We start from the raw sequence: 15,580 nt of genomic DNA on the forward strand, positions 1-15,580 counted from the left end.
GTGCAAAATAAAGTCATACTTCATGTCAAGACTGTTTCCCACTCTGGCACTCCAAATGCAGAAGGTGGGGTCCCGCAAGAGAGCTTCAAAAACCTTGCTTCTACAGGCACTGGTTACAAAACTTTCCCCCAGAATTCTAGCACACAGATTTTGGGGAATTTGCTGCCATCATCAAGTGCTTTTTGAGCCTTAAAAAACAGTGGTGAACACCTGAAACTACAGTTCTTTTGCCCCAAAAGAGCTTGAAAAAGAAGAGAGAAGAATAAGCTGTAGTCTCTGGTAGCTGACTCCTCAGTCAGAGACATGCAGAAACACACAGACAGACCTTCCAGGACACAAGAATAAAATAATCACCTTAAAAGAAGTGATTTTTATTACAAAATAAAAGATAAACGTGACAAACCACACTTGGTTGCTAGATGTTATAGAGCAACTGTGGAAACTGAATTAAAACAGAGAGAAAAAAAACTCTGGCACAATGCTTAGATGGTAGTAAATGGGGAAGGGAGGCACAGATTCACACAGAACCGTTCAAACCAAACCACACAATAAAGAAAAATTACCCTGAACACGACTGGACTCACATTTCCCTGGTACTCACTTCTAATTTGCTCTTTGTTCAGTCCGCTCCTATGCCCTGAATTTGGGGGGGGGGAGGGAGCAGAACACAAATACACACAAAAAAGCAGGCCAGGGGTCCTAGATCCAATTAAAATTTCAACTCTATCCCCAATAGCTCTCTTGGCCCCCTGGCTGACACCTTCCCTAGGTTCCTGAGTTAACACCTTAGTCACTGGGTGCTGGTCAGCACTCCTGTTCATGTCACTTTGTGATTACCTACAGATACCAAATTTTGCATAAACAGTCCTGCCATTTAAATGAGCTGAATGCACTACTTTTTACACAGGAATATGCTGGGTGAAAGTTTTAAATAATTATTTTCGGTTTTCATTGGAAAAAGGTCATGACTTTTATTATTTGAGTTCATAAAAATATTTGCTAACAAAATTAAAATCAAGTTGCCCATTCAACTGTCATTTTTAGAACACTGAAAATGTTTATTGTAACAAATCACAAAGTAATCCAAATTAGTTATGGAAAGAGTAATGGAAGCAGGCCTCACCTGCTAGTATTGTATAACAGTGCATGAGAACCTGAAAGTGATATTGACTGTAATCTATAATAGGGTCAATATGTCATTAGGCTTGGAGTAAGTACAGTAACTCCTCATTTAACACTATAGATATGTTTCAGAAAATGATCATGTTAAGTGAAAACGTGTTATGCGGGATCAATTTTCCCATTGAAAATAATGGAAAAGGTGGGAATTGCGTTTCAAGCGGTGGTGTCTGTTGGGACCGGGACATAAGATTGGGGGAGAAAGGGGACTGGGTTACAGCAGGGAGGGGAGGTGTTTGGCTCTGGGGAAGGGAAGAGGAGGAGAGGAGAGGGGGATTGGGTTGGAAGTATGCCCCTGTGATGGGTCTGTTGGGACTCGCACTGCGTCCAGCGAGGGGGGGGGCACCGGGGAACAGTGCAGCGAGCGGCAAACTCTCCGCCGCTTTGCAGGGAGGCAGGGGAAGCCCCGCGCAACCACCAGCAACGAGCCGTCTGGGGAAATCTTCTTATTCTGGGGATGGTCATGTAATTCAAAAAACGTTCCAAAAAAAATCGTGCTATCGTGAAAACGTATTACGCGGGCACGTGTTAAATGAGGAATTACTGTACAGCACTGACTTTAAACATTGTCAGAGAGAAATAAAGAGACGAGTTCTCAGGGCCTGACTTTGGGAACATGGATTGAGACTGTGCAGTCATTGCCTCAGTTTGAGCATCCCTGGAAATATACCTCCCAAGAGCTCAATCTTCTGTTTCCTATTGTCATTGTAGGAGGGGCAAGATACAACTTTCACTGACATCATTAAGCCTCTTTCTATTGAGTCAGGGCAGGCCCTAGTAGAATATGGAAAAGACGTTGGGCTTTTTACATTTCGTGCTTACCAATCAGGATACCTCAATTCAGGGGCAGGAGCAGCTGAACGCAGAAATCAAAAGCCTGGCTAGGGCTAAAGGGAGCGTTTGTGTGCGAGACATTTAGACTCTGCTGATTGGCACACAACAGGTTCGCTCTTCTGAATGCTCCGTTGTTTGTGAAGCCTCTCGGGGTCTCGGCGTTCCCTGTGTACAGGCTCGGCGGGCTTTGATGGGACTTGTTTTTGCCGCCGCCTTCCCATTAATTTAATTGGGAGCAAGAGCTAGTGACCAACTTCTACCTGCCTGAAAAGTGGGGCTGAGACAGCTAACCCGCCTGGGGGGGGGGGGGGGTTAACTCTTGCCAGGGGCACTTTGGCCCCCGAGCCAGATGCACCAGACCCGGCTGCAGCCTGCCCGGCTCCAACGAAAGAAGCTCCTGGAGCCATCGGGAACCAGCAGCGGAGCAGCCGCCTAGCACTAGCGCGCCCCTTCTCTGCCCAGGCTGCAGGGCGTGGCTGCCCAACCCGCGCGTGGGGGGGGCCCGTCTGCACAGCGGCGCCTTGAACCCGCCGCGGCTACCAGGAGCGCCTGACTTGGGCGGCGCGCGCGCGCAGCTCCCTCCCCAACCCGGGGCCGCGTTCGCTAGCTCCACATCGGCTCGCTCGCCCAATAGGAACCGAGGCCGTCCGTCACGTGACCCGGCCGCCCTCCTAGTTGCGCACGGGGGCTGTGCGCGAGATTGCAGCCCGTCGGCCCCGCCGGCGAGCCTCGCGAGGGTTGGGTGGGCATCGCGCGAGCGCGGCGGAGGCAGGGCGCTGCGGCGGCTGGAGCGGGAGCGGCCGGGCGCTGAGGGGGTGTGACATGGCTGCGGGCGCAGGACGCTGCGGACCCAGGTACGCCCCTCCCCCTCCGGCCCGTGACAGGCCCGGGCGGCGCAGGCTCTTGGGGGGGGGGAACGACCGGGGGGCGCCCCCAGTTCCCTGCGGGACGGGAGCCGGGGCCGCTTCGCATCCCCTTCGCCTCACGAGGAGCATCGTTCCCGCTTCCCCGCCTGGAGCGCTCCGCAGCCGCCTCCCCCCTTCCGCTCGGGGGACACGCTCCCTCGCGCTGGCCCTGGTGCGTGGCCGGGACCCAGTCCGGCTACTGGCCCGTGCGAGGCTGCTGGGCGTCTGCAGCCCCCCCCCCCCCCCCCCCCGCCGCCCCGGTCCAGCGGGCTCAGCACTGCGGTCTCTTCCCGGTGGGGAGCTGAAACCCATTTATTTGGTTAACGGGTGGTGGTCGGGGGGGCTCTGCTGGCCCGCTGGGCTGGCGCCGTGGGTGGAGCGCTGCTCCCAGGGACCGGTTAATTGTTGCCCAATAAGCATCACATCATTAAGGCTGATGCTTACCGTGTAACCAATTGCCCGTTCGCCTCCCTGCTTCCAACCCCCCAAATTTGGCTGCAGTTCTCTTTTATTGTGGGCTGATCCCTCTTAGTGCTAGTGGCTGCTTCATGGCTTCACCCTAACTTTCCCAAGCAGCCAATTTCACTTCTGCCTAAAGGATCCAACACTAGGCTCCTGACTGGAGTTCTTGAGTATTCTTGTAATAAAATGGGAGCATCATAAAAATGACAATAGTCTTCTTAATTTCACTATGCTGCTTCTTGGGAAAGATACCAGTGGTGGTAGAGGCAATGGAGCTGTCCATCTCAGACTCAGGAGGACAGCACTGTGTCTCTTCACATTTGAAAGGTTCTTTCATAACTTTAAGGATAGCCCTTAGATATGCTAATAGACATAATACAAATGGAAATAGAAGCTTGTTTTTGAGATCCTAAATGATAGGCAAATTGGTGGATTTGGACCCATTTCTCAGGTCAGCATCTCAAGGCAGTATGAATGAATTGGCAAGTGGATTTTCATGTCTTGCTTTTAGGCCTTATGCTGCTAACTATTCATGCTGTATCAGCTTTGTACATCTCTCCTGAAATTTCACTGCCCTAAATTAAATTTAGAAGACCATTCACTTGATGAAAAAACTAGTGATGTTACTTACTCCTATTGTGGATGGACAGCAAAGAAAATAGAATGTTTCTTCCCAATTTGATTTACTTGTGATGGCACAATCCTTTTATCTTCTGAATTCTATGCATCCCTGGCAAATAACTTTTAATCTTGAGCATAATTTTTGTGGCCTTATTGTTGCAGCTACCCTGTCATATTCTGCTGTATAATTTTCCTTAATTTAATGAAGACAAATTAAGCTAGTGGACCATTTCTTTGCCACTGAATAATGTTTTCAGAAATATTTTATTTGATAATCTGAAGTTCCATATCCAGAAGCTATCCTACTCCCAACATTTTGGATGGTAATTCTGAAGTTTTGACAGATTAATCAACAAAAGTCTGTTGGTTTAAGAAAACATTTGCCTTTCCTTAAAATTGCTTAAAAATGTGTGTATTAGGGTAGGAAAATATTTATTTTTGCTTACCTTTATTGATTCATTTCAGAAAAACTGCAAAATAATAAGTATTTTTTGGGGTTCTTTTGCTGATACTCCATAAGAACTTGATAGCCATACTTGGTCACATCAATGGATCTTGCCTGGTATCCTGTCTTTTGACAGCGGCCAGTACCAGATGCTTCAGAGGGAATGAACAGATCAGGGCAATAACCAAGTGAGCCATCCCCTGTTATCCTGTTCTATCTTGTGGTACTCAGAGGTTTAGGGACACCCAGAGCATGGGGTTCCATCTCTGACCATCGTGGCTAATAGTTATTGATGGTCTTTCAGAAACTTAACTAGCACTTAGCTAGCCCTATCTTTCAGGAATTTAACTAGCTCCTTTTCTAAAGCAGCTATATTTGTGGCCTTCTCAGCAGCCCATGGTCATGAGTTACATAGGTTGATAGTCCATTGTGAGAGGAAGTACAATGTATACTTTGTTCATTAGCCTGTTTGTTTATAAGCCAACTCTCCTCCTCCTCCCCCCGCCCGCATTCCCACAATGGATAGTTTAAAAATGGCAAAACCCTATGGACTCTTTCATAAGCCAATCTTATATTGAAGAGGGTGGCTTTGGCTCCCAATCTGTCAGGGATGACTTGCTGGTGCACTGGGGCATTTTGTTTACATGGAGCATCTGTAGGCAAGAAGCCTTGCAGCTCCAAGTGGCTGTGATTTATCTTATGGGAAGTGGTGTGGGTGAAGGGATGTGCTGACTGCCATTTCCAGCTACTACCATTGGAAGTGGCAATACTCAGTGTCTGTGGATGCTCCAGGTAAACAAAATGCCCCAGTGCACCAGCAAGTTATCCCTGACGGGCCGGGAGTCAAAGTTTGCTGACTCAGAATCTGCAATGACAACAGTGACCTATTGATAAGCCAACCTCTGCTCTTTGATGATTCACATTTTTACCAGAAAAATTCAGCTTATGGACAAGAATATATAGTACTTCTTCTTTTTGTTTTAAATCTGATGCCTGTTAATTCCTTTGGGTGACCCCTCATTCTTGGGTTATGAGAAGAGGTAATAACATTTCCCTATTTTTTCCCACACTATTTATGGTTTTATCAACCTGTATTATAATTGCATTAGTCATTTGTTTTCTAAATTGAATAGTCCTATTCTTTTTAATCTTTCCTCATATGAAAGCTGATCCATTACCCATATCATTTGTGTTACCCTTCTGAGTACCCTTTTCAAATCTCATGTGCCTTTTTTTGAGAAGGGGTTAAGTGCCCGCAGTTATCAAGGTTGATTTGTATAGTGGCATCGTGATATTTTGTCTTATTGTCTGTTCCCTTTCTAATGGTTCCTAGCATTGTAAGCTTTGTAAAATACAACTAAAGAAGCTTTATGGATAAAGAATACTGGACTATTTTTATGACTGTTATGCTGTCATCTATGTTGCTGATACACTACCAGGAAATAAACAAAAATAGCCATGTTAATTGTTACTGTGTTGTTAACATGGGAAAAAGATGACTTGGTGTTTACAATGGTGAAAGATTATTTTTAAAAGTCTAAGAAGACAGAAGAAGAGTAACTAAAATTTAACACTTCCTCAGGTAATTTTGCAACTAGAACTTGGTCTAAAATATTATGTTTTGTGATTAAAGCATAAAAAAAAAAAAGATTGCAATTGCAGTGGAGACAGTTTTCTGACTTAATTTTGATAATTTTCTGAAATAGCAAAGTTGTCAAGAACAAATTATAGACTAAAGATTAAGTGCTAAATGTATTATCCTCCTGTTTTAACGTACTATGAGTATGTATATGCTCTTTCTAAGATATGTGCTGCTTATTTGTAGTGTTGTTAGTAGGGATGTATATGAGTAGTCGATTAGATGATTAACTGATAAGCCTAGGCTTATCGGTTAATATTGTTGACTACTTGCATTTCTCCCCCACAGCTCCGGCTGCCTTTATACCAGTGGCAGCAAGGGAGAAGGGGGAAACAGGAGCTGGTGCTGTAGGGAGCTGGCTTAAAAGCTGGTTCCCTCCAGCACCGGCTTCATAGTACTGCCTGATAAGAGGCAGCAGTGCAAGATAGCTGGGGGCTCCCTGGGAGTGGGGCCCAGAGTGTACTGACTGCTGGCCCTGCCCCATGGGACTCTCGAATAGTGTAACTGCAAAGTTTTCATGTGTTTACGCAACTATTCAGTTACTGATAGCTAACATCCCTAGTTGTCCGACTGGATCAGTGCAATTTGAAAATAGCAATTTGTGTGTTTAAATTCTAAAGGCTGGGAGAGTCAGTGTTTTTGACAATTCTATATTAGTAGTGCAATCAGCAAATAAAGGGAAGATAGAAAATAGTTTGTTCATTTAGGTTTATTTTGTTGGGGTTTTTTAGAAATTCCTGTTGAAAGTCTTAGATCCTAAATTTTAAGGCAAACCTTTGCACAAGGCAGTGATCTGGAAACTGATAACCAGAACTTCATCTCTTTTTCTAAATATTGTAAACATGGTATTTAAGCATATATTTCTACAAAGTACATTGTAGGTTTTCTTTCTACAAATAAGCAAACATACAATTGCTGAATTAAAAAATCACCATATAATTTGAAGGTGTTGAGCTCATTTATATTAATAACTTAAATTGTTTATTTTTATTGTGTAATGGTGACACATTTGGGTTTTTTTTCTTAGCTTGTGTCATGGAAAATAGTGTCACGTTGAAGCCACAGTAGACATTAAATGTGGTTTCTGTTTCTGTTTGTACTTAAGGTCTGATGATGTGTATGTAAATATTACAAAATTAAAATGTAGCTTTCTGAAATTGTCATGAAAATATACCAGTCCATGGACAAAATGTATTCACCCATTCTTTACCATGATTGTGATTATAATGGAGGCAGTTTACAGACACATCAACAAAATTACCATGAGTGATAAGCAGAATTTTTCTAGGGTGCCAGCTCTGTTATTTAAAATGATAGAGGTCACATTAGACATTATAAAATCATTAGAAATTGGAGATGGAAAAGACCTTCTAGACTTACTAGTCTACCCATTGCTAATTCAGGATTGTTAAATGTGGTGTTACAGCAGGTGCTTGATATACTAGTTAAGGTTGCCAAAGAGTTTATATCTTGTCCCTCTATCAACTTTCCAAACAGCTCAATAATCAGATGGAAGTTTTTCATGCTTTGTCCATGCCTAAATGCAATTATTTTCAATAACTTTGAGCAAAATTCTTTTAGTTTCTGAGTTGAAGAAAAATCTTCAATTTTTAATTCAAAATTTGTGTATATCTCTTCAGGCAATGATATAGTAAAAAAGATGGGTTTGAAACTTGACATGGTCATGTTTTTGCACTGAAGGCCACCAAATCGTTTAGTCTGATCTCTCTCTATATCATAGTCCTTAGACGCTCTTCCATACTGGCACATAAAACCCAACAACCAAAATGAAACCAGTATACTACAGCCCACATTATACTTGACTTTTATGTGTCATGGACGAAAAACAGGATGGATGAAGTACGCTAGTGCCAGAAGCCCAGTCATGGCAGGGAAATGAGTAAGTGAGAGAGGCCCAAATAATTCAGACAAATGATGTTCAACCATATGCTGCTGAGGAAGGCAAACCCTCCCACCCTCCACTCGGGCTCACTGCTAATCTGACCTGGGGGAAAACTCCTTCTTGATTCTACCTGTGGCAAGGAGACACTGAGTGCGTGAGCAACAACCAGCCAGCCAGGCATTTGAGAGAGAATGCTTTGTGACACCTCAAAACTCTGGTCCTTTCTGTTCAATGATCTATTTCCAGCTGTGGCTAACCCTGATGCTTCAGAGGAAGGAGATTAAAAATAAAAAAATCCTCTAGAAAAGGGATGTGAAAGACTAGTTGACTATCCAATAAGCTAATGCTTATCAGATAATCAACAGGCTAGTCGACTAGTCACTTCCCCTCTCCCTCGGAGAGAGGGATGGGGAAGGGGAACTTCAACGCGTCAGCACCACTTGAAACCTGGAGCCCAATCCCAGGCTCCACATGGCATTGCTGCTTTCAAACACTGTGCAGCACTGGGCCAGCTGGGGTGTCTTCAGCATGCACACGGTATTTCAGTGCAGCAGTGCTGCGTGGAGCCCAGGATCAGCTGGGAACTCCAATGCTGATCACAGGCTGCATGCGGTGCTGCTGCTTTAAAAGGCCATGGGGAGTCCGATGTTGGGTTCCTCCCAGTGTTTCAAAGCGGCAGTGCTACATGGAGCCCAGGGTCAACAGGGAAGTCCCCAGCTGACCCTGGGCTCCCTGTGGTGCTGCTGCTTTGAAACGTTGCGGGGAGCCCAGCATCCTGGAAGGAGTGGGTCCTCGGGCACAAGGGTTGGGGCCAGGACACTTCCATACCCCTCTGCCCCCAGACCCTGATTGGCCTGGGGTGGAGAGAGCGTGTGAAGTCTTTCTTCCCACCCCTTGCTGGTGCCTAGAGAGAACCGCCAGATGTTCCAAACAGCTGGCGGTTCACTCTAGGCCCTGTGTGCCCCCCAGGGGAGGGAGGAGATTTCACATGCTCCTCCGTCCCCAGGTCTTGATTGGCCTAGGACGGGGGAGCGGCAGGACATCCGTGTGCTGGATCAACCTGCTTGGTGGGCTGGATCCGGCCCACAGAGGATCTCTTGCCCACTCCTGCCCTATCATCACAGTCAACCCCATCATACAATCATACTCATAAATTTGTCCAGCTTTTTCTCAAAACTAGGTTGTTTGTCCCACTGTTCTTACCGGCAGGCTGCTCCAAAACCTCATTAGTCTCATGGTTGAGGACTTAAGTTGTTGCTTAGTTTGGAATAAATAGTTTTAATTTAACAAAGATGTGTGCAGAATGCACAATTTAAGATTTCCTTGTGTTCCAGCATGCATTTGAATATAGATATGTTGAGTATGTATGCACAGCTAGTAAAATTGTAATTATTATTATGCATCAGTACTGACAGTGACAGAATTCTGGTAAATTTAATTGCTGTTCGGGGCAACAAAGTGAAATGTTCAAAAATAAAGTATATTTCATTTTCACTAGGCTATGCGCACCAAAGGATCCTATGTGTCACTCATAGTCAACTTACTTGTTGACTAGAGGGAAGTATATTGGTTTTAATGATAAGATTTTCAACCATTTTACTTAAAATAAATAAATAAATAAATAAATAAAAAACACCTACATGTAAACTTTAATGTATAGTATATTTTCTAAAAGGCAACATCTGCGTGGGAGTAGGAAGCATAAAATAATAATGTGATAAATATTTTTCTGTAGGTATTTTTGAGCTGACATTCTTCTATGACTACTAAGATCAAGTAAACCATGGATACTTATACCAGGGCCCGAAGCAGCCAAATGAAACCTAGAGTGTCAGTGAAAAAGGTAAACTTTTTTTTTATCTGAATGTTGAGGCATATGTTGAAGCAAATCAGCTGGCAGGTCCAGTAAATTTATGTGTTTGTTTTTAGTAGGCTGAAGATTTAATGAGGCAAGTAGTTTCTAAATTGCTTTCGATTTCATACATTTGTGATCAGCTGAAACACTATTATGTGACTAAATCTGGGAAACTGAGTAACTTAAAGGAGGTAGCAGACTTGCCTCTTGTTTCATGTTTCTATAATACTTATGAAATTAAAAAGATTTTCAGAAAACTGGTGGGAAAAATTGTAGCTGTTAGATGATCCTACCTTATTTAGTAACACTAAATATTTTTTATGGTAGAATAGTTATTCATACTAATATACCATTTCTACTACAAAAGAAAGCATAACTGTGTTTCCAATCTAGCCATACTTTGTGAGATTTGTGTTAAGGGATGTTATAAGACATACCTAAAAAAAATTAATTCTGCCCCAGTTTCTTGACTCGTTTATGCTCAAGTTCACATGAACTTCGGCTAGGTAGTGCTTTTGGTAAAACAATAAAATCTGTCATGCATTTGTTATGGAGGGTATTTATAACAATTTTGTTGTTGGTTCATTTAGGATAATGTTTAGCATTTTTAATAATATTACATGCCTTTTCAACATGCTTCATAAGATATCTTTTCTCAATGATTTTCTAAGTACTCTAAAATCCAAACAGTTACTTAGCCTTGAAATTTACTATGCCTTGTAGTGGTGCAGGGTTTGAACAATAAATATATTTGAGATGACCCCAGAAAAAACAGCTTTTCTTAAAGTTTACAGTACCCTGTTTTTTGCTCACAGAGCTCAACCCCAGTCTCAGATTATACCCCCACCAAAGTGCAAATCATTCACCAGCCTTTTGGGGAAGTCCTGTTAAAAAGTTGGCAAACAGTTTTGCGTGCCTGCTGGATTACACTGAGCATGTGAGGGCAGAAGAGTTAACAGAATTTTTGTCTTCCAAAGTTGAGCATGAGCTGGATGTTCAATGGGGGATATACAACACAGGTTGTACCTCCCTTAACTGGGAGACTCTGGTCTGGTAGCATCCGTGTTCCAGCAGATGTAAGAAGCTTGGAACACAGGGTGGAACTGGAAGGGGAAGATTGGCGACTCAGCCAGGAGCCCTGTGTTGAAGGAGGGGTGGTTGGCACAGAAGCGTGTTCTGGCCCATGTTGCTGAGCAGTACCAGGGGGCCAGCAGTGGCAGCTGCAGAGCTTGGACGCTGGCAGCTGCAAGTTTCAGCCCCAGCCCAAGCTGCAGAGCTTGAGGGCTGGTTGCGGCAGTCACGGAGCTCCGGCCTGGGGAACCACGGCCAGGTAGGCAGCAGCAGGGCTGGCTGGAGCCATACCCAAGGGCAGCACTGGCCATGGTGGGAGGGACCTTCCCTCGTTCTGCAAATCCCCTTGTTCGGGACCAGTCACGGATGAGGGAGGCTAACCTGACAACCCCAGGCAATGTCAGTTCTAATCACACCTTGGGCAGGAGTGTTGAAAAGATTGGGTGGCATATTGCTAATCGCTGCCTCAGTTACAGTTTCGTTTATTATTTTATAAATAAATAGTAGAAGATTTACCCAGAGTTGCCTAGGTCTGTGAGCCACACTGCCGGCCTGCCGGCTTCTCCCCAGGCCAGTGGGGGAAGAGTGCAGCCTGGTCAGTGGCTGCTCCCCATGCTCAGCCTGGCGTGGTGGGGGCTGCGTAGCCTGGGGGCAGTGGAGTCTGTGTGGTGATAGGCAACTGCTACCCAAAGCAGGCAGCAGTGGTGGGGGCCATGCTGCTCCCTAGGTTATTCTTGAGTATAATTGTCCCTCCTATCACATCCCTCCCTTTCTGTTTGATGCAAAACAATTTTACTCTACACACACATATCTCATAGTCCTGGCATAAACCCTGACTTTGCTTTTAAGTTATGGTAAGAGGAAGCTGCATACCAAAGTTGGTGGTCTTAGCTCTTGCTACTTAGGGGTTCTTCACCAAATGGACTCATGGATGGACAGACAGTCAAATGCACAAACTCTCTAAAAATATATAGCAAATAATCAAAATATTTTTATAAAATACATATGTGAATGCTTATTGATAAGGTAAAGGCACTTTTATGGGGTAGAGTAGTGACGTGCAGGATTTGAGGCTATGTCAGGACAAAGTGGTTAATGAGGATAGGTTGCAGGGCACATGAACGGTTGGGAAGGCTGTCAGCCCCACATTCTCCCCTTCTCTCTGTACACGTCAATATCTGGCAGGGTGTTGAAATCTTCACCTTCACTTGCCCATGTGAGCTGAGATCTAGGATTCCTTCTTCCAGGAGTATCTGAGCTCAGAGCTCCACTCCCTGCCCCACTGGGCCTGTGCCGTGATTTTGGGGGTCATTTTACATCTGGGGTGAAGGGATCTAGGCCCCTCTCATGAGACCTAGGATATGTGGGAGGTCTTGCTTCTTTTGGGGCATGTGAGTCCCCTTCTGGTCTAAGTATGTTATGGACTAGTTAACTATCCGATAAGCATTTGCTTATCCGATAATCTGTTGTGACTAGTCAATTCCCCCCCTTGTAGCAAAATGAGGGGAGGGGTACTTCAAAGTGGCAGTGCCACATAGCTGAGCCGGGGAATCAGCTGTGCAGCTCTTCTGCTTTGAAACCCCAAGGCAGCATTTCAGAGGGGCAACTGTGGCACAGCTGATCAGCGGCTTTGCTGTGTGGTGCTGCCCCTTAAAATGCCTAGTCAATTAACCACAATTTAACATCCTTACTCTGGTCCCCTTGGCATGATCTGGAGGATCCCTTGCCTATTTATGTGAGGTTTGACCTTCTTTCCTTGTTCCTCTCCCATGTGAGCCAAGTCCTGGATGCCTTGTCTTTGTGTCTGGCTCTTAGTCCCTCTCCTTTCCCCACCTCATGTAAGCTGGGATCTGGGGGGGGAGGGGTCCAGGTCCCCTGCTCACATAGGGTGTATGAGCCCCATTCACTGCCTCCTTGTGTGTCTGTGTCTGTGTCTGTCTGTCTGTCAGGATATGGGGTAAGCCCTGTGCCACTGGGTAGAAAGCTGTTGTATTGATATTGACCTCAAAGGCTTAAAGAATTTAAAGTTGTTTATAAATTCTGACAGTCAACATTAAACAGATTAGAAGTTTAGGTTTATTTTAAATGGAAGCCTTGGTTTTATGCCATTATTTGGCAAACACTAATAAGCATTTGTTCAAATCAAAAGTTTATTGATTAAATATAAGAGAGAACAAAAAATTAGAACAGGCATTTATGTTGAAACTGTGGTTGAGTTAGTCAAAACCTTTTAAGTCTATCTTTTTTGGAGGCAAAATATGGGCTTCTTACTTTCAGAGTATCATTTCTTTGATGAAAAGAAAAAGTTAATTTTATTCTGTCCTGATATGTAGAATACATTTATTTGTTCTGTTCTTGACAGACAGACACATGATAGACAGGATAGAATAGATGTATGAAATATGGCTTTTGTATTTGGAACACTGATCGCTGGTTAGTTACAAGCTAGTGCTTTGGATGGCAGGTCAGCTACTACACTTACTGCTTGGATCTTGATTTACAGTCTGGTCAGGGATGTCATCTGATTTTATCTTTTCTTAGACAAGGCAGGCTTGGATGAATACAGCATAGTTGACTTCAGGACTGGATGAAAAGCCAAGAGAGTGAGAGGATAGGAGGAAAGTAAGTGGGGATAAAATTAACACAAGAAAAGAGAAAACAGTACATGATCTTATGTGCATTTGCAGTGCAGTCAATTAGTTATCTTGCTGATAGGCTGAGTACTGGCTAATATGAATGGCAATGTTATAGCTTTGCTGGTCTCAAGCTATTCAGAGACAAGGTGAGAGATCTTTTATTGGACCATTTTGGTTGTCGAGGGAGTCTTTGAGATACACAGCTCTTATGTTGCTTGTTGAAAGCTTTTCTGAAGTTCAAAAGTTTCTCTGTCACCAACAAATTTTTATCCAATAAAAGATATTACCTCACCACTTTGTCTCTGTGATAATGAGATGACTTTCAGTACTCACAGGTGACGCCAAAGTTCATTGAACAAGATCAAAGCTGCCAGACAGACTTCCTTTCAGGAAGATGGTCCATTTAGATGAGTAATGATGAGCCGAGATGAGTGGCAGTGTTGGCGTTTTGGTGGATGAGCTGGGGATGCAGAATGGGATGGGAACTAAGAGGGAAAACTGAACTGATCTTTTCTCCAAGTTCCTTTTCAGGAAATCTCAAAAGGGAAAAGAGGAGCAGCATAATACATCTCTTTCCCCCCCCCCCCCCACCATTTTGCCCAATTAGATTTCATATCTAGCATGCCAATTTTAGTCTATTCATTTACTGTTCTGTATCTTCTGATTTGACAAAGTTTACAATCCCAAAATGGTTGAAAGTATCAGCATTGGTTTAGGCTTTTTGGTTTAGGCTAATCCAACTTCATTGTCCTGTTCTCTTGCATTTGTTACAACTTTCAAATTCATAATCCAGTTGACATGTTTTTCATAGTTATATAACACCTTATGGTCTTTCACATACTTTTTTCTTTTGAGCTCACAAGAGAGGAGCAGTTCAGAGGTTCAGTAGCTTACAAGGGGCAAGGTCAGAGCATGCACAAAACACATTGATTATAGCTATCCCACAATTAAAAACACATGTCTGTTCTGTGCTAGCTGATTTGAGATTGCAGGGCTTGTACTAAGTGGCTGTTGAATTGTGGTGTAGACATTTGGGCTGGAGCCTGAGCTCTGGGACCATCCTGCCTCACAGGGCTAAGCTCAGATGTCTAACTGCAATTAAACATAAAAAACAACAAATAGCATGGTAGCACTTTAAAAACTAGCAAAACATGTAGATGGTATCATGAGCTTTCGCCCACTTCTTCAGATGACCGGAGTGTTGTATATTCAGCACCAAAATAAATGGGGGGAGGGGAACAAAATGAGGAAGTGGGTATTTAAATATCAAAGGGAAAACCGAGCAGGTGTGTAACAGGCAAAACTGGTAGTTGCATTTTGCATCGACCATTTGACTAATCAATTGGGCGATTCTGCCTTTGAAGTGTCGCAACAAGGTGAAAGTGCTATGTGTAGCCTGGTATCAGCTGGGGACTCCAGCTGATCCTGGGCATTTGAAATGCTGTGTGCAGCCTGACGCTGGGCTCCCCGTGGTATTTCAAAGTGGCAGCGCTTCCTGGGATCAGTGGGGGAGTTCCTAGCTGATCCCAGGCTCCATGAGGTGCTGTCACTTGGAAACACCATGAGGAAACTGGAGACACCCCAGTTGGCCCTGGGCTGCACACAGCATTTCAAAGCAGCAGCACTGCGTGGAGCCTAGGGACTGGCCCCAGGCTTCAAGCAGCACTGACACTTTGAAGTACCTCCTCCTCTCCTCCACCCCCTTTGCTGTCTTTTTCTGATAGAGACAGCAAGGGGTGAGAAGCGACTATTTGACTAGCATGTCGACTATCCGATAAGCATTTGCTTATTGAATAGTCGACTAGTCCTTCACATCCTAATTCATGTCTGACACTGGGATGAGGAGCTAAGTATGCTTGATGTATGTCAAACTCTCCAGCACCACAAGGAGGGATGAGAGCACCCACTGACATGATTGAAGCACTTCAATGTCTCTGGGAGCTGACATACACGTGAAGGCAGCTCCTGGTGTGGACTGGCTCCCGTCTCTCCCAGACGTAACAGTGTGGAGGACGTTTGGGGAAAGGGGA

The 15,580-nt window shown here is 44.3% G+C and overlaps 1 protein-coding gene across 4 annotated transcripts in view; it reads left to right on the plus strand.

Moving 5' to 3' along the window:
* The first annotated feature begins 2,684 nt into the window (after positions 1 to 2,684).
* The window catches only part of AKAP11 (A-kinase anchoring protein 11), a 75,076-nt gene continuing 62,180 nt past the window's right edge, over positions 2,685 to 15,580 (plus strand). For 3 of the 4 annotated variants that reach the window (XM_075918957.2, XM_075918959.2, XM_089775462.1), the window contains exons 1-2: positions 2,685 to 2,867; positions 9,724 to 9,831. In XM_075918957.2, coding sequence (XP_075775072.2) covers positions 9,772 to 9,831 — 60 coding nt within the window. In that variant the 5' untranslated portion in view covers positions 2,685 to 2,867; positions 9,724 to 9,771. Of the gene's footprint in view, positions 2,868 to 9,723; positions 9,832 to 15,580 lie in introns of those variants that run through there. The other variant, XM_075918958.2, reaches the window with a different exon arrangement.

Source organism: Pelodiscus sinensis, chromosome 1 (genome assembly GCF_052426305.1).
Source record: "Pelodiscus sinensis isolate ZL-2025 chromosome 1, ASM5242630v1, whole genome shotgun sequence".
In the NCBI taxonomy this organism is placed as follows: domain Eukaryota; kingdom Metazoa; phylum Chordata; order Testudines; family Trionychidae; genus Pelodiscus; species Pelodiscus sinensis.